At 37.1% G+C, this 27,013-nt stretch overlaps 1 protein-coding gene across 1 annotated transcript in view; it reads left to right on the forward strand.

Moving 5' to 3' along the window:
• Nucleotides 1-27,013, forward strand: part of NEDD4 (NEDD4 E3 ubiquitin protein ligase) — a 144,459-nt gene that overhangs the window by 17,920 nt on the left and 99,526 nt on the right. The window contains exons 2-5 of the mRNA XM_003586572.6: nt 3,344-3,417; nt 9,837-9,915; nt 10,008-10,046; nt 26,733-26,786. Coding sequence (XP_003586620.1) covers nt 3,344-3,417; nt 9,837-9,915; nt 10,008-10,046; nt 26,733-26,786 — 246 coding nt within the window. The remainder of the gene's footprint in view (nt 1-3,343; nt 3,418-9,836; nt 9,916-10,007; nt 10,047-26,732; nt 26,787-27,013) is intronic.

Consider the following 27,013-nt stretch of genomic DNA (forward strand, 5'->3'; position numbering starts at 1 on the left):
AATTGTTTTTATTTAATGCTTGCCACATTTCTTCAGGAGACTTCTGGGGGATAGTTTCAGTAGAGGCTAATGTGGATGATTTTTAAGTCAGGAGATGGATTAACAGTAACAAATATGGATTAGTTTTTTTAGAAGGGAATGATAATTTCTTCCCTCAATTAAGATCATGTACAAATCACAAACAATTGTCTGCACTTAGATAAGATTATCAAATAACATTATTTTCTAAGGGCACCTTTGATTATAATTTACCACTTGAAAAAATTTGTATTTATTAAGTCATCCCTGAAAAGATATCTGATTTTTAGAATCAGTCTTGGGAATTAGTACCTACTTAATTACTGAATAGAGTAGCCACTTTAATAGAGTAGCCACTTCGCAGTCAACTAGTATAGGAAAATTCAGTTGTAGGGCCAATAGAATATTTAATTGATGTAATTATTCAGTGACCTTCCAGAAAAAAATGGTAGTTCTGTAAATCTCTTCAGATTTTTGGAAATCAGTCCCCACATAAAACAGAAATTTCAGTTTATGTTTTCCTCTCTGATTTTTAATTGCCTTTATTTCTGATACTTGAGGATTTCTCTTTTTACTTGTAAGATCGGCTGTGTATTTGATATTTGGTGATGGATAAAAGTTATAAAATATCTAGTATCTCTAGTCAAGGATTTTTGTGTTATATGAATTTGTCATCTGAGTTTTATAGCTTAGAGGATATTTCTGTTATCATATTTATTCAATGGAACTTCCAGGAATGAGGGTTGTTCTGAGTATTTAGAAATGGATAAATAACCTATGATACGTATATTATCTGCCACCCAGATTTCTCCTCCGAAAGGAATATGACCTACTACTTGCTGATGGGATAATTTTATTATGTTTTAGAATTTTTATACAGTTTTAAAAGGTTACTTTCTATTTACAGTTATTACAAAATATTGGCAACATTCCTTGTGGTGTACAATATGTCCTTGAGCCTACCTTATACCCAGTGGTTTGCTACTCTGCCACACTTATAATGCCCCTCCCAACTTCTCCCCACTGGAAACCACTAATTTGTTCTCTGTGTCTGAGCCTGCTTCTTTTTTTGTTATATTCAGTGGTTTGTTGTATTTTTTCGATTCCACGTATAAGAATATCATACAATATTTGTCTTTCTCTATATAACTTATTTCACTTAGCATAATGCCCTGCAAGTCTATCCATGTTGTTGCAAATGGCAACATTTCATTCTTTTTTGTGGCTGAGTATACATTGTGTGTATGTGTGTGTGTGTGTGTTTGTGTGTGTATCACATCTTTTTTATCCATTCATCTGGCTGATGGAGTAATTTTAGAATAGAACCAGTTGGGTTCCTCTCTGTTAGGCCACATTTGTTTCACATTTGTTGATCTTATAAATGCTACTGTGAAATCGTTGGCTTTATGTATGTCAGTGATAGTTTATCTAGGGCTTATATCTAATAGTGAAATTCCTGGGCTATTGATTTAGAGCTTTCAATAGATATTGCCAAATATCTCTTCAAAATTACTCTCACGAACAGTGTATTAGAGTTCTTGGTTGTGTTTGTACTGGCAGCACACACACTAGAGATCTCTCGTATCTGGTGAAATTGAGGATCTTTTCATGTTTATTGACCATTCTGTATGATTTCTTATATTATGTTGTTTAAATATCACTTTGTGGGTTTTAGAAGTTCTTGATATATTCCACATGGGCTTCTGTGGTGGCTCAGTGGTAAAGTATCTGCCTGCAATGCAGAAGATGCAGGTTTGATCCCTGGGTCAATCTCCTGGAGAAGGAAATGGCAATCCACTCCACTAGTCTTGCCTGGGAAATCCCATGCACAGAGGAGCCTGGTGGGCTCCAGTCCATGGGGTTGCAAAGAGTTAGACAGGACTTACCAACCCAACAACAATAATGTATCCTGGATAATCATAATTTGAACTTGGTATATATATTTTAGATATTTCTACCCTGTGTGTCCCGCCCGTGGTTTTTTCATTTTGCTCATGGCATCTCTTTTCACACAAAGGATACGTAATTTTAGTGTCAGAGCTAACAGCTCTTTCGATTAGAGTTTGTATTTTTTAAAATTCTTTCTTCAATGTCAGAAATTGACATTGAAGATTCAATTTAAGATTCAAGATTCTTAAAATTTATCTTAAGAATTTTTTAAAGTTTTCTTTTTCATTGTTAAAATTTGATGTGTCTGGAGTTTGTTTTTGTATGTAGTATAAAATAGTGGTCAAATATTATTGTTTACTTCTTTACTCATTCTCACTCCTCTGTATGAATTTTAGAATCATTTGTTAAGATCTATGAAAGAATTTAAGGAGGGGAGCTGGAATTGTATTGAATTTGTAATTTACTTTGGAAAAACACATAATAATATTAAATATTTACTTCTATGAATATAGTGAATTTCTTCATTTATTTATATTTTCCTTATTTTCTTTATTTACAGATTTTATCCATAAAGGTCTTGACACTCTTTCTTAATTTTGTTTCCCCTGTATCTCACAGTTTTGCTTATTTGTGAATTTTTTAAATGTGCATTCTGTTTTATAGTATTTTTACCCACCTTTTTATTTTAAAAAATTTCAGATTTATGGGACAACAAAACAATAGTGTAATGAACACTTGATTACCCATCAGTCAGATCCAGAAATTGGCAACAGTTGGTTATTCCCTTTACTTCCATATATACACACATTCACTCATGTTCAACTTTTTATTTGCTGAGCCATTTAAGTGTGAGTTGCAAACTTTATCTTACTTTATCCCAAAATAACTTCAATATGTATTTCTTAAAAATAAGATATTCTTATATAAAACCTCATCATGCTATTATGATACCCAAGAATTTTAATGTTTTATACATTAAAATATCAATACATTATAGTTTTATTAAAAAATAGTTTATTGAATGGCATTTAAAAAATAATTTTACCTGTCTAAATAATTAGTACAAATGATTATGAACTCTGAATTTTGTGTTATCCTGTACCTAGCAAAAATGATGAATCCATATAAGTTCCAGTAATTTGGTTTTGGATTTTCTTGGCAACAATGATAAATTTTTGCTCATTATAATAATTTGACTCTAGCTTCTTTGGGTTTTCTTTGTAGATAATCCAGTCATTACAAATAACAATACAATTTTTATTTTTCTCTATATACTTTTAGTCATTTTAATTCCTGAAAAAAGATTCTTCCAATTAATTTTAAAATCCTGTTATCTTATTTGGTGTGTGTATATATATATATATATATATAAAGATATGTGTCTTAAGTAAGTTATGAATTACATGAAAATAAAATATAAATTTTTGTATTTTAGGAAAATTCCCGAATTGTGAGGGTAAAAGTTATAGCTGGAATAGGCCTTGCCAAAAAGGATATCTTGGGAGCTAGGTAAGTATAATAAGTTGGGATGTAATTTTAAAACTTAGTATTAATTAATTAATTTTTTCTAATTTTGGTTAGATTAAAAATTGAGTGATATTGTTAGTAAACTGTTATATGAAGTTGGTTGTTTCCAGTTGGTGGTTTACCAAATTCCTTGATATCTGAATTGCAGAATATGTGAAATTAGGCAAAGGTATAACTCAGAAAGGTAGTTAGAAAGTACATTGGTGAATTCTGTTTCTGGGAATTAGTAAAATTCTAATCCTTGAGCAGTTAACAACCATAAACTGTGAACATATTACTGAAAGCAGCAACTTAAAGGCAGTGGAGTGTGAACAGAGTGGGTAGACTCTAGTGAAAGTCTAGTGAAGAGTCCCTGTTTGGAGGTGGGAGTTGCACTGAGTAAGTCTCCAATTTATGAATTAGTCTGAGGTCACATGGAATCAGAACATGGAAAAATTATAATATTCATGGCCTAGGAAATCAGAACACTTAATCTGAAGAAAACATACAGTGGTGAGGATTCTGGAATGGAAAGAGCTGGAAAGGAGATTCCCAAACTATGTCTACTGTCATTTCTTGCTGACCCTGAATCACACATATGATAGCAGATTCCAGACAACTTAACTAAGGACAAAAGATCAGAACAGATATCAAAGTTGCTGCCCAAGAAACAGAGCTTGTGGTTCTTGTCCAAGTAAGATAATTGATTACATGATAGAATTAAATAAAAACACAAATTCTTATCAAAGAGAAAAGGCAGCATCCACAGTCTCTACAACTTAACGTTTATAATGTCTAAGATAGAATCCAAAGCTATGTAATCTAGGAAAAAAACAGGTAAATGGAACACATTTTCAGAAGATGAAAAAAATATGCTCACGTAAGTCAAAAGATTGGAAATCTCAGGAATAAATTATGCTATGCTAAGTCACTTCAGTCGTGTCCGACTCTGTGCGACTCCACAGACAGCAGCCCACGAGGCTCCCCCATCCCTGGGATTCTCCAGGCAAGAACACTGGAGTGGGTTGCCATTGCCTTCTCCAATGAATGAAAGTGAAAAGTGAAAGTGAAGTCGCTCAGTCGTGTCCGACTCTTAGCGACCCCATGGATTGCAGCCTAACAGGCTCCTCCGTCCATGGGATTTTCCAAGCAAGAGTACTGGAGTGGGGTGCCATTGCCTTCTCCGAGGAATAAATTAGAAACCATGAAAAGTGAAAATTGTAAAACTGAAAATATAGTATATCAAATTAACATTCTTAGATGATGTTAACAGCAGAATGTAGATGAAGAGGAAGAATTAATTAAACTTAGAGGTAGATCAATAGAAATTATTTCTCAGCAGGAGGTGAGAGAGAAACAGATTAAAAAAAAATTTAATGAACACAGAGAGAGCCTCAGGGACTTGTGAAATCATACCACACAGTCTAACATACATGTAATTGGAGTCCTAGAAATAGAGGAGAGAGAATGAGGCAAAACTCTGTTTTAAGAAATAATAGCCATATTTTTTCCAAATTTGATAAATAACACAAGTTTATAGTGTCAAAAAACACAGAGCAGGATAAATATTGAGAAGAACATACTGAGGCACATAATAGTCATGCTGTCGAAAGCCAAGGATAAAGGACTGACAAAGCACTCAGAGAATGACAAATTATATACAAGGGACCTATAATTTAATTGACTACTGACTTCTTACCAGAAACTACCCAGATTAAAGAGCCCAGATTAAAAAAAAATGGGACAATAGAATAACTGTCAACCTAGAATTCTCTACTATGTTCAGAGAAACTATTCTTTAGTATGATGACAAAATAACAACATTTTCAGATAAAAGAAAGCTTTGAAACTTTGTCATTAGCAGACCTGCACTCTAAAAAAAGCTAAAGGAAGCTCTCCCAGGTAAAGAGGATAGATAGCAGGTGGAAACTCAGATCCTTACAAAGGAATATAGAACATCAGAAATGGTAAACATCTGGAAACATCTGAAAGACTTTTAGCTCTTTCCATCATAATTTTTTAAAAAGCATGCCTGGTTATATCACAGCTTATTTTTTATTATCTTATAGATGGAATACATGTAATGATTATTGTATAAAGGACAGGGATAGTGTGCATTATGAACTTTTTAGTAGACTGTAATATATTATGTGTAAGTGGAATAAAAAGTAAGAGTGTATATTGCAATATGTAGAGGAACTGCTAGAAACTAATGTAAAGAATTATAGATTAGAAAACAATCAAAATTTTAAAATGAGATTCTTGGAAAAAAAATACTTAAAGGCCAGGAAAAGAACACATGATCAAAAAGAGAGAGAGAGAGAAAGGAGAAAGAATAGAAAACCAGTAATAATTTGATACACTTAAATCTAACCATAACAATTGCATTAAACATTAATGAACTAAGGTGAACATGAGGTAGAAGTTATTAGAATGGGCTGAAAAAGAAGAGCCCAACTAAATACTGTCTATAAATGATGCACTTAAAATACAAAGACACAGCTAAGATGAAAGAGAAGGGATGCATATTGCCATACAAACAGTAAGCATATGAAGACTGAAGTGGAGTTTTGAATGTTTGATAAATGGATTTCAGCAAATGGGATTTTTCTTATGAATATAAGATTTTTTCAAGTCAACCACTGTCATATTAATACAGTCCAGAAGAAAAAAATGCATGATCATTTCAGTAGGTGTAGAAAGTGCACTTGTCAATATTCAACATCCTTTTATGATAAAAAAAAAAGAACTGTCAACAAACTAATAACAAGATGCAGAATTAGTTTAACATCTGAAAGTCAATCAATATAATATACCATATTACTAGAATAAAAGAAAAGCGATCATTTCAGTAAAAACAGAAAAAGCATCTGAAATCATTGAGCACCCATTCATGATGGAAACTCTTAGCAAACTAGGGATAGATGGAAGTTGTAGATCTGATTAAGGTTTTCTGTGAGAAAGATAGTAGTTAACATTATGCACAGTGATGACAGTCTGAATGCTTTCTGCTTAAATTCATGAATAAGAAAGTTTGTCTGCTTTCACATTCAGCTCAACATTGTGCTAGATGTCTTAGCTGTGTAATATGACTAGGAAAATAAAAGACAGACTGAAAAGGGAAAAACTTTTTATTTGCAGTCAGATCATATACATAGAAAACCTTAAGGAATCTACAAAAGAAAAAGCTGCTAAAACTAAAATATAAGGCCACAAGATACAAAGTTGTGGTACAAAAATTAGTCATATTCTTATATCCTCTAAGGGGATGACAGAGGATGAGATGGTTGGATGGACTCACCGACTCGATGGACATGAGTTTGAGCAAGCTCCAGGAGCTGGTGATGGACAGGGAAGCCTGGCATGCTGGGGTCGCAAAGAGTTGGACATGACTAAGCGACTGAACTGAACTGATCAATCAGTTAATAATTGGAAAATGAATTTTTAAAATTTAAAATTCATTTAAAATTAAAAACTTTGAAGAAATAACTTTAACAAAAGATTTGCAGGTACTGCACACTGAAAACTACAAAACATTGCTAACTAAGGGAAATTGAAGATCTAAATCAATGGATAAACATTGTCATATTCATGTACTGAAGATATATTATTGTTAGAGTTGTATTTCTCTCCAAATTGAATAGATTTGGCTCAATCCTAATAAAAATCTCGGCATTTTTTTTGAGAAACAGATGAACTGATTCCAATATTGTTATGAAAAGTCAAAGGACACAGAATAGCCAAAACAATTTTGAAAAAGAACATAGGCCACATAGGTGGAGAATTTATGCAACATAATTTCAAGATTTTCTATACAGACAATCAAGACAAAGCAGCATTGGCATAAAAGTAGCTATATTGTTCAGTGGTCTAGAATAAAGAGTGTAGAAGTACACACGCGCCCCCCCCACACACACATGCATACATGTGTGTGTGGTCAGTTGCTTTAAGCGTTAAGGTAATTCAAGAGAAAGGATAATCTTTTAAATGCATGATACTAGAACAGCTGGTTATAGGTGTGGAACAAAATGAAGCTCTGTCCTTATCACATGTAATATAGAAAATTAATAAGAGCTAAAATTAATAAACTTCTAGCAGAAGACATAGGAGAAAATATTTGCTCTACTGAGTTACACAAAGATTTCTTGAATAAGACTAAAAAAATATGCACCATAAAATTTTGAAAGAAAAATGTTGAAACAGACTTCATTAGAATTAAAAACTTCTGTTTGAAAGACACAGTTGAAAGTGAAAGTGATAGTCGCTTGGTCCTGTCCAACTGTTTGCGACCCTATGGACTGTAGCCCGCCGGGCTCCTCTCTCCATGGGATTCTCCAGGCAAGAATACTGGAAAGGGTAGCCATTTCCTTCTCCCGGGGATCTTCCCAACCCAGGATCAAACCTGGGTCTCCTGCATTGCAGGCAGATTCTTTACTGTCTGAACCACTGTGTTGATTGAAAGACACAGTTAAGAAGAGGAAAAGGCAAGCCACCGATTGGAGAAAATGTTTTCAAAACATGTATCTGACAAGCACCTTTAATTCACAACATATAAAAACTTATTATAAGTTAGTAATAATATGATAAAATGGCCAATTAAAAATGGGCAAAATTCTTGAACAGATATTATCCAGGTGGAAGTGTCTAGCTGGGTTGTGAGATCTGGAATATATATTTATATTTGCCATTTATGTTTTATATTTATATTTGTGAGTATACAGTTAATTGTTAAAACCATGGGTGAGATTTTGAAGGAAATATGTAGAGAAAACAAAAGGGAGAACCAGAAGGGTCTTGTGTCATGAAAGCTAAATGAGATGAGTTTCAAGGAGAAAATGGTCAGTAATATCAAACATATAGAGAGCCAGCAAAATAAGTGACTAGAAAGTGTCAATTGTTTTAGCAAGATTGGTGACTTTTCATGGAATGGGTCTGAAAGAAAGAGATGGAAGCCAGATTATAGGGCTTTGAAGACCACTGGCTGTTGGGGAAATGAAGGAAGGGAGGTTGTAGGCTGTCGTGGTTATGAACAGGGTCTCTGGAGCCAGGTGCTTGAGCTTCAGTCCTTACTGTTCCGCTTCCTAACTGTGTCATCTGGGATGAGTTGACTTTTTTAAGTCAACTTAAAGTTGACTCTTTTTAAAAAATAATCTAACCTGCCTCATAGTTTGTTATAAGGATTCCAAAAGTTAATATATATATAAACCATTTATAACAGTGCCTGACACAGAGTGATTGCTGCATATGTGTTAGTTGTTATTTGTGTCATTATTATCACAGATTTTTCACTTGGGAACTTTGACTGAAACAGGAAGAAAGTCTAGTTTGCTTTGCTGGAAGCATGAAGGAGAGTCAGGGAGTGGAGGAGCTTAATGACATTTATATGACTGGAAAAACCAAAGTCAAAATAGATGATGCAAGGTTCCAGAGAAGGTGGGAGGACACTGGACAAGGGTGATTGGGTGAAACACCTGAATCATTGAAGTTAGGGGTAGGATGGCCTCTGATAAACACCAGGATGTTGGGAGTATTGTGATGCCTTTGATTTTTGTCAGTTAAAGAGATAAGGTTGTATGGGGGCTTCCCAAGTGGCGCTAGTGGTAAAGAACCCACCTGCCAATACAGGAGGCATGAGAGACATGGGTTCAATCCCTGGGTCAGGAAGATCCCCTGAAGGAGGGCATGATGATCCACTCCAGGATTCTTGCCTGGAAAATCCCTTGGACAGAGGAGCCTGGTGGGCTACAGTCCATAGAGTTGCAAAGAGTCGGACAGGACTGAAGGGACCTAGCAGCAGCAGTAGCACCAAGGTTGTATGCAGAAATGGGAGGAGGGAGTTGGTGGTGGAAAATAGTGAGTACTTGGGATCCCCAAGGGACATGAGAGAAATATGTCCATGGAAAAGTAAAATGTCAAGTCTTTTGCTTTGCAAACCTGAATATCATCACAAGGTTTTCCTTCTCCATGTCTCTTTGTACAAGGGTTACCTGGCACACAATTATTTTGAGCTCACACACTTTGTCTTTATTTTGTAAGAAGAGTTTATACCTGTGAGATAACTTGAAACTCCCTTGAGGTCTTATAAAGCTATTCTTGAAAATCATTGAATTAACCTTCTTAACCCAGAAGAAGTCATGTAATAAAAAATTAAACAAAGTTTCCAAAAATTAAGAGATTGGAAATCATTGAATTGTGATTAAAAGGTTTTCTTTCTAATTCTTTGTTTCTCTATCATGCCATTTCAGCTTTTTAGTTAGATACCACAATTGCTATAATTACTTACCCCTGCCTAAGGAACCCTTACTTTTATGTGTAGAAAATAATTGTAGAAATTGTTAACAAGGAAAATTCTGTGATTTTTATAGTTTGAGAAACCTGAGTTTGGGAATAAATAACAATTAATTTTTTAAAAATTTTAACAGTGATCCTTATGTGCGAGTGACGTTATATGACCCAATGAATGGAATTTTTACAAGTGTGCAAACAAAAACCATTAAAAAGGTTAGTATTTAAAAATTTTTAAGTATACGTGGTTTTATTTTTGTATAATGAAATATTGAAAAGTTAGTTATACTGTGTTTATTGTCTTTCAGACTTTGAATCCAAAATGGAATGAAGAAATATTATTCAGAGTAAGTATGCATTTTATTTCATTATAACAGCAAAGATTTTTTTCTCAATAGGTTAGAATGATAAGTTCTCACAATATTCTAAAATGTATCTTACAAGAATTTGTAAAAATTCAAGAGTTAAATCTGGGTATCCTCATGATGAGATGGCCTTGGGACCATTTAGTTTATTATGAAAAACATGTGTAAGGTAATGAGATAAAGGATGATGTAAGCCTGAATTATCTTATTCTAATTTACTTCTGATGGAGAGACAGTCTTATTCCAATTTTGCAGATTTTTATGTTTTTCTTTAAAGATGATACAATATTTGTGTTTCTCTTAGTCATTTATTAAATACACTGATCCAAACAAGAGATGGTGAGAGCCTACCAACAAGTGGATACATTATACATCCTTCATTCACATTCCTGCCTTCTTCCTCATCCCACTTCACTGTCCCGTAAGAACAAACTCCAGGCTCCCAAGAGGGCCCTCAAACTGACAGTGACACATGATGTAGATGGGAACAGTGATTCAAATAACTATAGATTGCTCATCAGAAACTGTGTTGAAACAGTGTAATTAAGGTTGTAAAGAAAAAAGAATGATCAACTCAGAATTCTGTATCTAATAAAAATATCCTTCAAGAATGACAGTGTATTAAGGTATTCGAAGCTGAGGAAAAATAAGAGAATTATACTTGGAAAACTAAATACTCTTTTTCTAAAACTAAAGCTAAATACTACTTCTTCTCTGGTAGAATAAGTAGACAAAAACATTCAGTAAAGATACAGAAATCCTGAACAACATTATCAAATCAGTTTTACTTAACTGACATTTATAGACCTACCCAACAACAGCAGAACACATGGTCTTTAAAATTGCACACGGAATATATACTGAGTAAGCTGGGCCAAACCCCAAACCTCAACAGTGTTAAAATAATTTAAATCGTGCTAAGTATGATCTCTGACTGTAATGGAATTAAAGTAGGAATTAGTAACACAAAAATATCTGAAAAATCCCCAAATATTCGGAAGTTAAACAACACACTTCTAAATAATACAGGAGTCAAACAAGAATTCTCAAAAAGAATTAGAAAATATTTTAGTAGAATGTAATAAAAATACAGCGTCAGTACTTCCCTGGTCCCCTGCAGGGGGTGTAGGTTTAATTCCTGGTGGGGAAACTAAGATCTCACATGCCACATGATGTGGCCAAAAAAAAAACAAAACACCAGCATCAAATGGATAAAGGAGATGTGGTATATATATACAAGGAATACTCATGAATACAGTGAATACTCAGCCATAAAAAAGAATGAAATAATGCCGCTTGTAGCAACATAGATGGATGGACCTAGAGATTATGGTGGCTTAGAGGTTAAAGCGTCTGCCTCCAATGCGGGGAAACCCGGGTTCCATGCCTGGGTTGGGAAGATCCCCTGGAGAAGGAAATGGCAACCCATTCCAGTATTCTTGCCTGAAGAATCCCATGGACGGAGGAGCTTGGTAGGCTATAGTCCATGGGGTTGCAAAGAGTTGGACACGACTGAGTGACTTCACTTTCACTTTCAGAGATTATCAAGTTGTCATACTAAGTGAAGTAGTCAGAAAGAAAAGACAAACACCATATGATATCACTTCTATATGGCATCTAAAATATGATACAAATGAACTTATTTATGAAACAGAAGCAGACTCAAAGACATAGAAAACAAACTTATGGTTACCAATGGGGAAAGGGGGTGGGGAAGGGATAAATTAGGAGTTTGAGATTATCAGATACAAACAATATATATATAAAACAGATAAACAACAAGGTTCCACTGTGTAGCATGGAGAACTATATTTAGGAGATCCAACCGGTCCATTCTAAAGATCAGTCCTGGGTGTTCACTGGAAGGACTGATGCTAAAGCTGAAACTCCAATACTTTGGCCACCTCATATGAAGAGTTGACTCACTGGAAAAGACCCTGATGTTGGGAGGGATTGGGGGTAGGAGGAGAAGGGGACGACAGAGGATGAGATGGCTGGATGGCATCACTGACTCGATGGACATGAGTTTGGGTGAACTCCGGGAGTTGGTGATGGACAGGGAGGCCTGGCGTGCTGCGATTCATAGGGTCGCAGAGTCAGACACGACTGAGCGACTGAACTGAACTGAATAAATTTTATTGGAAGAAAATATGAAAAAGGATATATATATATGTTTACGTGTGTATGTATAACTGAATCACTTTGTTATACACCAGAAGCTAACACAATACTGTAAATCAGCTATTCTTCAGTAAAACAAAACCCAACAACATCAAGGTTTGTAGGATGCAGCTACAACACTGCTTAGAGAGAAATATATAGCATTAAATTATATTGAAAAAGAAGAAAGGTCTTGAACAATTAAGGTTCTACCTGAAGAAACTAGAAAGTAGCATCATTATAGAACCAACAGACTCTAAATGGATAAGTAAGGGATGTTATGAACATTTCTGTGCTTGTAAGCTCAATAACTTAGATGAAACAGACCAATTCATTTAAAGACATACCATACCAAAATTTTAATAAGAAATAAATTACCTGACAAGTTCTGTTAACTCTTAAAGAAATTACACTTGAAATTAAAAACCATCCAATAAAGAAAACCTTGATACCAGGTAGTTCCACTAGTTGAATTCTACCATGATTCTAAGGAATAAATAATTCCAATTCTATGCAGTGTCTTATTGAAACTAAAAGAAGGACTTTTCCCAGTTCATTCCTGAGGCCAGCATTATTCTGATACCAAAACCAGACTAAAGACTTATATAAGAAAGTTAAAACTGCAGACCATTCATGCTCATGATCATAACCATTCTATGGTAAGTTTGTTAAATTGGGTCCCTTCCATTCTGAAAGGGCAGTAATTTGTTCTCAAATTACTTACAGAAATGAGGTTTGCCTTTCCTATCTGTAGAACTTAAGCCAGCACAATTTTGTGGGTGTTTACGGAATATGTGTTTATAGGGATGAAATCTATGCAACATTTCATCCTTTCAAGGGGCCCAATTCACAGAGAAGGAGGTGCAAGAATGAGCCCATGACCATGGGATCCATTAATCATATCATCTACCACACCGTCTAGAAGCAGGCACTGGAATGGCCCACTGAAAGCACAACCCAAGCACCAACATGGAGATAATACTCTGTAAAGATGGCATGCCAGTTTAATATTTAAGCCAAAAACCTCAATATGAGCTGTATTCACAACAGAAAATATACACGGTCCAGGAACAAAGGGGTAGAAGTAGGAGTAGCCCCACTTGCCATCATCTCCAAAGACCCACTGGAGGATCCCTGGAACTCTGGGCTTTGCCATGTTAGAGATCCAGGCCCCCAGAGGGAAAACACACCTTCTAAGGGACACACCTTCAAGGATCCCATTCAACCATGATCTACGCCTGCTGCCAGGGCACTGTGGACTCCTTGTATCTGGGAACCAGCAGGTGATTGAGGCTGTTACGTGGCTTCTAAGGGACCAACGGGAGAATTAAATGAGCTCATTATAGGAATCACTCTATATCCTTTTAAGTATTTAATGGTGGTACAAATCTGTGATATTCCCACTAGGTTGCCATATTTTTATTTGTTTTTTTAAACAGATTTATTAAGATACAGTTAACAATCATGTGCAATTCAGTGGTTTTTAGTATGTTCATGGAGTTGTTCAACCATCACCAAAATCTTAAAACATTTTCATCACCTGCAAAATAAACCCCATACCCATTGTTATTCCTCATTTTCCCCCAGGATCTGCCCTCTTTCCCAGGAAACTTCCAGTCCACTTTCAGTCTCTTTTAAAGAGATTTGCCTATTTTGGACATTTTGTTTAAATGGTATTATGCAATATGTGGTCCTTTGTATCTGGCTTCTTTCACTAAGTGTAATGTTTTCAAGGTTCAACCATGTTATAGCATTATGCAATATGTGGTCCTTTGTATCTGGCTTCTTTCACTAAGTGTAATGTTTTCAAGGTTCAACCATGTTATAGCATGTGTCGGTACTTAATGTCTTTTTATTGCCAAATAATGTCCCATTATATGGATAACCACACTTTATCCATGCATTGGGTGGGCATCTGAGTTGCTTCCACATTTTAACTGTTATGAATAATGGTGGTATGAACATCTGTATACAAGTTTTTGTATGGACATCTATTTTCATTTGGGACGTATATACCTAGGAGTGGGATTGCTGGGTCAAATGAAGAACTGCCAAAGTTTTCCAAGTGGCTTGGTGGGCTGCCGTCTATGGGGTCGCACAGAGTGGGACACGACTGAAGCGACTTAGCAGTAGCAGTTACCATTTTTACATTCCTACCAATAGAGTTGTGGTCCTAGTGTAATTAGATTGACTAGTTTTCTGTGAGTATGGTTTCTGTGTGTCTGGCCTCTGATGCCTTCTTGCAACACCTACCATCTTACTTGGGTTTCTCTTACCTTGGGCGTGGGATATCTCATCACGGCTGCTCCAGCAAAGCGCAGCCGCTGCTCCTTACCTTGGACGAGGGGTATCTCCTCACCGCCGCCCTTCCTGAGTTTCAACATAGGATAGCTCCTCTAGGCCCTCCTGTGCCTGCGCAGCCACGGCCTGGGGTTGGTCCTCCCGGCCACCGCCCCTGGCCTCAGGCCTCGGGGCATGGGGTAGCACCTCCCTCCTGCCTCCCTTGGCCTCGGGCTTAAGGGCGTGTATCTCCTCACGTCACCGCCTGGACCTAGGAGGCTGGGTATCTCCTCTCGGCGCCCAACCTGACCTCGGACGTGGGGTAGCTTCTCTCAGCTGTTCCTGCGCCGTCGCAGTCTGGCACTCTCGGCCGCTGCCCGGACCTAGGACGTGAGGTAACTCCTCTTGGTCGCCGCCCTTCGGGCATGGGGTTCTCCCGGCTTCTGCCCCTGACCTCGGACTTGGCGTAACTCCTCTCGCCTGCGCTTTAGGGCGCCCGTCGCAGCCGCCTGCACTTTGAAGCAACAGTTAGAACTGGACATGGAACAACAGACTGGTTCTAAATAGGAAAAGGAGTACGTCAAGGCTGTATATTGTCATCCTGTTTATTTAACTTATATGCAGAGTACATCATGAGAAACGCTGGACTGGAAGAAACACAAGCTGGAATCAAGATTGCTGGGAGAAATATCAATAACCTCAGATATGCAGATGACACCACCCTTATGGCAGAAAGTGAAGAGGAACTCAAAAGCCTCTTGATGAAGGTGAAAGAGGAGAGTGAAAAAGTTGGCTTAAAGCTCAACATTCAGAAAACGAAGATCATGGCATCTGGTCCCATCACTTCATGGGAAATAGATGGGGAAACAGTGGAAACAGTGTCAGACTTTATTTTTCTGGGCTCCAAAATCACTACAGATGATGACTGCAGCCATGAAATTACAAGACGCTTACTCCTTGGAAGGAAAGTTATGACCAACCTAGATGGCCTATTCAAAAGCAGAGACATTACTTTGCCAACAAAGGTTTGTCTAGTCAAGACAATGGTTTTTCCTGTGGTCATGTATGGATATGAGAGTTGGACTGTGAAGAAAGCTGAGCGCCGAAGAATTGATGCTTTTGAACTGTGGTGTTGGAGAAGACTCTTGAGAGTCCCTTGAACTGCAAGGAGATCAACCAGTCCATTCTAAAGGAGATCAGCCCTGGGATTTCTTTGGAAGGAATGATGCTAAAGCCGAAACTCCAGTACTTTGGCCACCTCATGCGAAGAGTTGACTCATTGGAAAAGAGTCAACTTTTGATGCTTCCCTTCTGATGCTGGGAAGGATTGGGGGCAAGAGGAGAAGGGGAGGACAGAGGATGAGATGGCTGGATGGCATCACTGACTCGATGGACATCAGTCTGAGTGAACTCTGGGAGTTGGTGATGGACAGGGAGGCCTGGTGTGTTGCGATTCATGGGGTCGCAAAGAGTCAGACACGACTGAGTGACTGATATGATTTGATCTGACCAATAGAGTATGAGAATTCACACTTCACATCCTTGACAGCACTTATTATTATCTGACTTTTTATCACAGCCTTCCTAGTGGATGTGAAATGATATTTTATTACAGTTCCCTGATGGTTCATGATATTATGAATTTTTTCACGAGCTTATTGGCCAGTTGTATATTTTCTTTGGAGAAATGTCTAGTCAGGTCTTTTGCCTGTTTTATAATTAGTTTATTTATCGTTTTGTTATTGAGTTGTCCTAGTTCTTTTTATTTCTAGATACAAGTCTCTTGGCTGATACATAATGTGCAAAAATTTTCTCCCATTCTGTGAGTTGTCTTTTGAATTTATTGATAGTGTCCTTTGAAGCACAGAAGTTTTAAATTTTGACGATGTTTGGTTCCTTGTGCTTTTCTTGTCATATCTAATCAATATCGTTTTAATTTACTATCTTCACTGGAGGGAGGACAGTTTCAGAGGCTTCCACTTGGCCTTCTCACTATGATAGTTCTTATCCCACAAGCCATAGATGCAATGTGGTAGTGATAGTAGATCCAACTTTCAGTACACTTGAAAAACAGGACAGTGACTTTTGGGTGGATCCGCAGAACCAGTGAACTCAGTATAAATTGAACATTAGTCAGGACCCTGTTTGTAATCAGGTCCCTTCAAGTCCTGCATTTTTGTTTTTAAATTTTGTTTTTAGCTGTGCTGGGTCTTTTTTGTGGCACGTGGGCTCTTTGTTGCAGTGTGCAGGCTTCAGTTTATATCAAAAAATCGATAGAAATTTGGAAGTTAAACAGCATATTTTAAGTAAGCCATGATCAAAAAGGAAATTATAAGGAAAATTAGAAATCATTTTAACTGTTTGGCAATTAAAACATACCAGGATATGGATGAGATAATTCAGTGCTTCTTCAAATGCTTTTATACAAAAGAAAAAGGATATAAAATTGATGATCTAAGTTTCTACCTTAAGCAAAAAATAAAAAGTAGAGGGAAGAAAATAAGAATAGAAATCAATAAAATAGAACATGGACAAAAAGTAGAGAAAACAAATGAAACTAAAACTAGTTCCTTGAAAAGATTAAGAAAATTGCTACATCACAGCAAGCCCAAGTAAGAAAGAAAACTCAAATGATCAGTATCAAAGAGAAAAGGAATCTCAACATGTGGGTAGAAATAGAGAGGAATTAAAATTACACAAATTTTAAATTTAAAACTGTAATTAAAATTTTCCCATTATTTTTTATGATCTTGATTTCCTATTAAAAAGGATATTTGAAAGTCTGTGCTAAACTCTTGAATTAGAGATATTACCACAAAAATAAGAAAGATGACCATTTGAAAATGCACACCAGGCTTAGGACTCTATTGCCTTGTACTCATCTCTTTTACCATAATTTCACTGTTACCAAATGTTCTAGCCAATATTACTTTATTCTGGGATCATGCATAGGTCATGCATTTATTTTAATCATAAATTTCCAAATTTATTGTGAGGATAACTAGTTAAATTTGTGTGGATCAATGCTAATTCATCACAGCTAGATACAGAACTGAAAACACATGGTGATTTAGCACTTGCTGTACAAAGGACATAATTATGTGTGGTTTTCTATTTTCTCCTTTGTCATTTCATTATTTATACATAGCACAAACTGTTTTCCATTGAATGTATTCACAGAGAAATGACTATTGAGATAACATAGTATAGTAAAATCTTGGTTATCTGGCATTCAGCCAAATGGATATTGTGACCAGAAGTTGAAAGGAGATTTTATATCTTTTAGAAAACATGAAGTTCAAAGAAAGTTTTTTTTTTTTTTTGTGGAGAACTCTTGTTGTTTAGTCACTGAGTTGTGTTCTGACTCTTTGTGACCGCATGGACTGACTGTAGCCTGCCAGGCTTCTCTGTCCATGGGATTTCCCAGGCAAGAGTACTGGAGTGGGCTGCCATTTCCTTCTCCACGGAATCTTCCTGAACCAGGGATTGAACCTATATCTCCTACATGGGCAGGCTAATTCTTTACTATTGAACCAGAAATGTTACTGGTAAATTAACAGACAGGACAACTCCAAATTGAAGTTAATGTTCAATCACAAAGTATAGTAAAATCTGCACTTAGAGTTGCTCACGTGAGACCAGGAGAGGCAAATTATCAGGAGGGAAAACAGTCTGACACATTAGGGAACCATATACTCATATGCTGTGCATCAGCATAGCATAGGAGCCTCTGAAAAAGGACCACTCATTCCCTGTACACCCATGGTGATCAGTTTGTATCTTTGGTATTCACACACATCTTGTTATATGTACATAATGTGTATATGTTCATGCATATATTAGTACTATGTTACAGAAGCAACATGTATACCTTAGATATTTTTATAAAAAAATAAAAGTCAGCTGTAATTTAATTTCCATAAAGCCACCACTAATTGTGTGATAGTCTGGTATTTTTTCCTATGTATTTTTATCCATAAATTTATCCTGGCAACCAACTCCAGTATTCTTGCCTGGAGAATCCCATGGACAGAGGAGCCTGGCAGGCTATAGTCCATGGGGTTGGAAAGAGTCAGACACGACTGAGCAACTTAATACTCACTCACTCACAGTCCCTACCCTCAACCAGGCTTACTATCTACTGTGGAGCCCTATGAACTAGTTTCTCAAAAGTATTACCAATGTGCTGAACCTTCTGAAGAGAAAACACGGGTGCTCGTGAGTGAATATCAGGGGATATTAGAGAATTTAGGGGAGTCCCTACATGTAAAGTATTTAAAGTAGGCCCTTCTGTAGTGTATCATTTAGGATGCTTTCAGCTTCCAGTAACAGAGTCACTGTAACAGCTAAAATTGGCTTAAATGACAGTTACATTTATTATTTCTCCTCACAAGAAGCAGGCATAGAAGAGAGGTAGTGACTGCAGCAGCTGAACGGGGTCATGTGAAGCCCAGCTTCTCTGGGATTCTCTTGGCTTTCTGTCCTTGGTCACAAGAAGCCTGCAGCAGTTCCAAACGACATAGCCTCCAATGATGATGTCCAGAGGTAGACCCTATCAGTCTCCTTTAAAAAGTGAAGAACCCTTTTTCAAAAGTTTCCCTGCGAGACTTTCATATCTCTTGGGCCAGAATTATGTTGTGTGTATATTTCTAACCCAGTCATGGATAAAGAGAGTGGAATTACTGGGAAGCTTAGAGGAATCAGAAGTAAGCTCATAGGAGGCGAGGTGGGGGGAGTAGCTGCTGGTATCCCTGACATGCATTGCCATCCAATATTTCAATAAAATTAGAATTCTGTTAGCTAGGAAAAAGGATGGGGTGACTAAGCACTAAGTATAGGTTGGGGCTTCCCTGGTGGCTCAGATGATAAAGCATCCACCTGCAGTACAAGAGACCTGGGTTCAAGCCCTGGGTTGGGAAGATCCCCTGGAGAAGGGAACAGCTACCCACTCCAGTATTCTGGCCTGGAGAATTCCATGGACTGTATAGTCCATGGGGTCGCAAAGAGTCAGACATGACTGAGCGACTTTCACTTTCACTTTCATAGTATGGTATAGCCATATAATGAAATCCTCATCAGCTGTTTAAAAAGAGACAGATGTTTATGTATTGATAGAGTGTTAGTTTCAAAATATACTAAATGAAGGAACAAATGTGCAGAACGTTGTATGTATGATTCACCTATTTGTGTAAAAGCAGAACAGCTCTCTCATATACAGGTATTTGAAAAAATACTTCTGGCAGGACCTAAGAAACTGTTCACAGTATTTTCTCTGAGGGTGGGACAAAGATGAAAGATTTATAATTTGATGTTCTATGTATCTTTTTTTACTGCTTGAATTCCCCCTCTCCATGGTTGTGTATCTATAATTTGTTTTTATATTTGTTGATAAGAAATAACTATATAGAGAAACAAAGAAGACACAAAACATGTACATAAAAATGTGAAGATACTTTCTATTTATAAAATGCTTATAGCATTTTATATGCCTATAAAAATACTTACCTAGTTGATGTAACTTGACACAGTTTTTATTTTAAAATCTACTTACCACAGATGTTCAAACAAAAAAATGTAGATGAATGCTCATAGCATCATTATTCATTTAGTAAAAAAGTAGAAACAGCCTGTAGGTCCATCAACAAATGAATGGACAAACAAAATGGACAAATGAATGGGATATATACATACAATGAAATATTATTCAATTATAAAAAGGAATGATGTAGTGACACATGCTACAACATAGGTGAACCTCAAAAATATTTAAAGACCACATATTGTAGGATTCCCCTTATGTTAAATGTCTATAGTAGGCAAATCTGTAGAGACAGAAAATGTATTAGAGGTTGTCTGAGATTGAGGAAGTTGAGGGGAAATTAGGAGTGACTGCCTGGGCTTCCCTGGTGGCTCAGCTGGTAAAGAATCTACCTGCAGTGTGGGAGACCCTGGGTTTGATCTCTGGGTTGGGAAGATCCCCTGGAGAAAGGAATGGCTACCCACTCCAGTATTCTTGCCAGGAGAATTCCGTGGAGTGTATAGTCTATGAGGTTGCAAAGAGTCGGACATGATTGAGCAATTTTCATTCACTTCACTAGGAGTTACTGCTGACAGGCATGGAGTTTCTATTTGAGGTGATGAAAATGTTCCAAAATGGTGAGGGTAGTTAGTTGCATACTCTATACTAAAACCCATTGAATTGTACATTTTCAATGGGTCACTTACATGGTATGTGTATTATATCTCAATAAAGCTTTTTTTTTTTTTAATATACCTGCTTTGTTTTTTTTCCTGCAACCACCAGCATAATTTCCAGGAACATTACTTTAGGTTGTTTATGAATGCTGCTGCTGCTAAGTCGCGTCAGTCGTGTCCGACTCTGTGTGACCCCGACATTTATCAGTACCTTTATCCTTCTTTGAAAAATCTGGTTACTACTTTGGTGGTTTTTTTTTCCTTTTCTCTTTTGTCCATTTATAGACTTACATATTTTTCCACAAACATCACAATAGTCTTTATTTTTGTTTTTCCTTATACCTTTCATTTAACTATGACCCTGTAAACTGTTTTTTTGTGACCATAGCTTTACTCCTATTTTTAATAGAAATTTAAATAATAATCTCATCAAAAAATTCACACATAGCTTAAAAAGAAATAGTATAAAGAAAGGGGCTTATAGTGAAGAGCGAAAAACTCTGGTGCCTCATCCTCAGCCCTCCTGTTCTTGCTTCCCAGAAGGAACTGCTCTAAACTGTTTCTGTTTGTCCTTCTGGTCGATATTCCCATTCTGATGAATAGTTCACACATCCCTGTCCCAAACTGACCTCTAGCTGTGATAGATGAGTAGATCGCCAACTTACGTTTGCTGTCTGTCCACGGTCACAAGAAGCTTGCCGTGATTCCAAACGACATAGCCTCCCAGGATGATGTCCAGAGGGAGAAAAGGGAGAATTTCCCCCATCGTGTCTCTTTTAAAAGGTGAAGAACCCTTTTTTGAAAGTTTCCCCAGAAGATTTGGCCCCTCATAGGAGTCTAGGTTGGAAATGGTTTTTCTTCAGGAAGTTAAAGCTGTTGTTTTATCAACATTGAACATGGTATTGCTATTGAAAGGGCTGATTCTTGTTCCTTTGAGGGTGATTCTTCTCTCTCTGTAAAAAAAACTGATGATTTATCTTTATCCTAGTGTTTTAAAATTTCAAAGTATTATGCCTTGTGTGTGCAGTGTCATCATATTGGGCCTTTGATAAGCATTTCAGTTTAAACACCACTGTTTCCCTTCAGTTCTGAAGCTTTTATGTGAATAATTTCTCTAATAATTTCCTTCCCTCTGTTTATACGATTGTTTGGAGATTCCAGCTAGTTGGATGCAGGGCCACCTAGATTGATTCTTATCTTTCTCAGTCAAAATTCCTCATGTAAACCACAGAACACAGAAAATGATTCGGGTGGCATTTTTCTCACATATTTCAAAAATAACCTTATCCAGTACCTTCCTAGATATATAGGAGAGAAATCAGTAGGTAACATACAGTAAATGTCTTAGAACAGGAGTCAGCAAACTTTTTCATAAAGAGCCATATAGTAAATATTTTAGGTGTCACACAGATAGGAGGCAAAAAGTAAGTCTGCTATGTAGGTACTCTGATAGCCATTTAAAAGGTAACCATTAAAAAATGTTAAAAAAAAAAAAGAAAAGAAAAGAAAAGAAAAACTGTTTTATGGGCTGTTAAAAAAAAAAGAAGCAGGTGCCTGGTGGGATTTGGTCCATAAGCTGTAGCTTATTCAACCTCTGTTTAGGGCATTAGGGCTTAATTTTTTACTGAATCTGTTCAGAAAATCCTCTTTTTATTTTCTCTCATATTTTCCTTCAGCTTACCTTTTTGTTCTACATTTTGAGAAATTTCTGCAAATTTACCTTAGATTGCTTATATTTGAATTCAGCAGTCATTTTTAGTGGCAACACCACTCAGTGCCTCTTAATATAGTGTCCTATTTTTGTCTTATAGATTCGGGATGTCCGTAGATATTTCTAAGGAAACACCTTATAGTTTTTAAAGGTGTTTACTTTTGTTTCCTAAGTATTTTTTTCCTTTGGGGACAGTTTTTCTGGTTATACATCTGTGATCTCTGCTAATATAGTTATACTTAACAGTGACACAATAGAAAAATCATCTATTGCTTCTACATATGAAAAGCGCAAACATGTAACAATTATATTTTTAGTTATCATTTATAAATTACATATTAAAACTGATGGTTGCATTATTATTGAACCTGTATCTGAAATCAAAGAGGAACTCTTTCATAATATGTGTCTGTGTGTGTTTACCAGAGGTTTAGGTGCCATATGAATATTCTCTCATTAGGGCCATTGACCCCTTTACTTCAACTTTCTGTTCTTGTTTTCAGTTTCTTCAGAAGCCCTGCTTCATTGCTTTCCTCCCCACTTCATCTCTGCCAGAAAAGTGTTGATATTGCTCAGCTGCCGTGGCCCTCGCATGTGCATATGATCTTTGCTGTGTTGCTTTTATGCTGATAGCTTATGGTGAATGATGTCGGATTCATGATCTCCGAAGAAGATTTAACTTCAGGACCAGGGACCAGGCTTGATCACTCAAGCGCTTTAGTAGCAGAGTTTTATTATTATTATTTATTATTATTATTTATTATCACTCAAGTAGCAGAGTTTTATTAAAATATAAAAAGGGACAGAGAAAGCAAAGATCTTACCAGGCCCACTCCCACTATATATACATTTTAAGATAACAGGTTTAGTCAGAAGGTTTTCAGGAAGGAGAAACATGTCCTCAAGCAGGATACATTATTGTTATATAATCCTTACTAAGGAATGTAGAAAAAAAGTTTGTCCTTTCTTCCTCCTTGAGAATTCCAGACCCCTGTCTCTGCTTTGAGAGCCCCAGACCCCTTTCTCCTCCTCAGAGACCCTGGGCTTCATGACAATTTGCCTAGGAATTGACTCTTTCAGTGCCTTTTACAAATTCCTTTGCTATTACGAAAATAGGATCTCAAGAGGGAGAGAATTAATGTTTGTGTTTAAGCTGTTTGAGCTTCTCTAGTGGCTCAGAGGGTAAGGCGTCTGCCTGCAGTGCAGGTAGACCTGGGTCCGATCCCTGGGTCAGGAAGACCCTCTGGAGAAGGAAATGGCAACCCACTCCAGTACCTTTGCCTGGAGAATCCCATGGACGGAGAAGTCTGGTAGGCTACATACAGTCCATGGGGTTGCAAAGAGTCGGACACGACTGAGCGATTTCACTTCACTTTAAGCTGTCCTTCTTGAATTAGAATTCTCACAACACATTTTAAATTGTATTCTTGCATTTACCGTGTGCCTTTGATATAACACCACCCCCCCTCCCAAAATAAACAAGTGTTTTATGGTGTGTTTATAATTTAGTAGGCACCTATTCCTGGAGGAGGAAATGGCAACCCATTCCAATATTCTTGGCTGGGAAATCCCATGGACAGAGCGTGCTACAGTCCATGAGGTCACCAAGAGTCAGACACAACTTAACTGAACAACAACAACAGAGAGCTATTACATACTATTAACTTCAAAAATGGAAGGATGTAGTCAGTTTTCTAATAACTGAAAATGAAGGGGAGTGACTGGGGAGGTAAGACTTCAGAGTGGAGTTGACATTTGAGCTGAGGCTTGAACAAGGGGTAAATTTTGGACTTGTTCAGTGGAGAAGATATTGCACATGGAGTGACCTTAGCATGCACAGAAGTGCAGATCAGAAAGCTCAGTAAGCAGTAATTAGACTGTTGTGGGATCAGAGCATAGGGTGTTGGTGTATCTGCGTGGGCAGGGGACAGTTACAGGACACAAGGCTCGAAAGGCAAGCTGGGCTGAGGTCATGAACAGCATTCTGTGCCCAGGCATTTGAATACTTTTCTTTAGGCCACTGGGAGTATCTTTTGAGTACAGCAGTAAAGAAAGCTGAAATTGTCTTTCAGATAAATCACTCTAGTTACAATAGGAAAGATAGATTTCGAAGATAAGATAGTTGAGGTAGAGCCTCCTGCCCGGAAGCTATTAATTATAATCTGAACCAGGACAGCAGAGGCCTGTTCAGGTCACATCTGATATCTGTTGTCTTAGCAGTATTCATTAAACATCTGCATTGTCTACCAGGTATTTTGTTAGGCATTGAGACTTTTTGTTTTTTTTCTCTTAAAATATTTTTCATGGCCTTCTTCCCTATTCTCACTGGGACCGTCAAAGGCAAAGCTCTCAACCCTTCATGCCTGAATTACTAGCCACAGTCCCTGTGGACTCCAGGGTCTCTCTCTAGTCCTGTTTATTTTGTGCATCACTCACAAAATAATATTTACATGTGATCTTCATCATTTTACTTTTTTCCTTTGAAAGCTTAATTTTCTCCCATACCAATCAAGTTTTAATTCATTTTCTGGGTATCAGGGCCTTCAGCCTGGCTCTTCCCTAAATAACCAAATTTTTCTTAAGACTTTCTACCATAAAAATGCTCTTATTAGTTGATTTTCTTAGAGCACACTCATTCTGCCCCCTTGCCTTTCTCCCCTGTGATCTTCTTGGTGTGAGTATTCTCTGTATTTTCTTACTCAAATTCTTCCCATCTTTCTAGTCTTAGCTCTTCCCATCTTTCTAGTCTTAGCTCAAGTGTCGTCTCCTCCCCCAAATTTCCTCTACATCTTCCCAGAAAGGATTATTCTCTTACACTGTTTTTCTATCCCCAAGGCATATCTAGCTCTTAGTTGTGGCTTCCACCCTCATTGTTACAGTATGACTGCAGGGGTGCCAGCTGTTCTAACCGAGTTCCACATAGGAAAAAGGAGTACAAAGGGCAAAGGCAGCAGCTCTTCCAGCTGAGTCAGCCCCATTTAAAGAGCTCTCCCAGAAGTCCTACCCAGTGACTGTTGCTAGACTGGCCTCTTTGGTCACCCCTAGGTGCAAGAGAACTTTTTTAGGGAGTCTTACTGAGAGTTTCAGTGTTGAACAAGTCCAGAGGGCACTGTTCACACAGAAAACAATACATGAAAAAATGGAGTGTTTTGTATTTTTATCTGGGTGATGATGACATGGTAAACATGCATGAAAGGTCATCAAGCTGTATATTTAAGATTAGTAAATGTCATACTTTTCTGAATTTGTTATACTTTTCAATTAAAAAAGTTAATGCCCCTCTTCCCCAGAGTTGTGGTGACCCTAGGCAGATTGCTTCTGGTATAATTAGGATTATGTTATCAGAAGGACATAAGGAAGAGCGGATATTGGTCTGGGTAGTTCAGTATCCTTGTCACACATATAGGACTTTTTTCTGAAGGGTAGTGATGCTTGGACATATAAGCCAAAGTTTTAATATATTTGTGTTTAATGTGATTTATTTAGCATAGTGAAAATATGAACTTAAATGTAAGAATGTTCTATACACCATCTTAACTTCTGGTATAAAAAGTTATTAAAGATTTCTTTTTGTTTGATATTTAGTATATATTATTAATAACTTGGGAGAAGGCAATGGCACCCCACTCCAGTACTTTTGCCTAGAAAATCCCATGGATGGAGGAGCCTGGTAGGCTGCAGTCCATGGGGTCGCTAGAGTCGGACACGATTGAGTGACTTCACTTTCACTTTTCACTTTCATGCACTGGAGAAGGAAATGGCAACCCACTCCAGGGTTTTTGCCTGGAGAATCCCAGGGATGGGGGAGCCTGGTGGGCTGCCATCTATGGGGTCGCACAGAGTCGGACACGACTGAAGTGACAGCAGCAGCATGTATCTATCACTTAATTGTCATTAATTAATTTTGAAATTGTGTCTTTTATTGTATTTTAGAAAAAAAATGGGAAAATAAGAAACCAAATCCACTTTGTTATGGTAAAACTTAGAAAATGGTTGACATATGACAAGTCTTGGCTTTTATATTAAGTTTCACATGTAATTTAAACTACATTGTAAGTAACAGGAATTAGGAAATGACAATGTTTACAAGCATTTATTTCTTGGTGTCTGTGGCTTGATGTTCACTTCTTTAAACATTAAAAATAGAGTTGATTTGCAGTGTGTTAGTTTCTGGTATACAGCAACATGATTCAGTTATACACACAAACACACAGGTACGTGTGTATATATATATTCTTTTTCATTGTAGGTTTTTATAAGATACTGAATATAGTTCCAGTGTTCACTTGTTTTTAAGCAAAGGCTGTTTTTTCCTTCCTTAGGTTCATCCTCAGCAACACCGGCTTCTATTTGAAGTGTTTGATGAAAATCGATTGGTAAGTCCTACCGTACAAACATAAACTGTGAAGCAAGGGTATACTTGAGTAACAAGCAAAAGTAGGCCAGGAATCTGTGAAGTGAGAGGTGCTTTCGAGGTGGTTATGGAAAGACTGGGCAAAGTGGTGGATAGAATTTTTTCCCCCCGCCTTTCCTGGTGCTCCTCTCTACTCTTCTATTCTCCCTGGCACCTCTCCTGATTATCAGTTCTCAGCAGATTTCATGG

Source organism: Bos taurus, chromosome 10, assembly GCF_002263795.3.
Source record: "Bos taurus isolate L1 Dominette 01449 registration number 42190680 breed Hereford chromosome 10, ARS-UCD2.0, whole genome shotgun sequence".
Classification (NCBI taxonomy): domain Eukaryota; kingdom Metazoa; phylum Chordata; class Mammalia; order Artiodactyla; family Bovidae; genus Bos; species Bos taurus.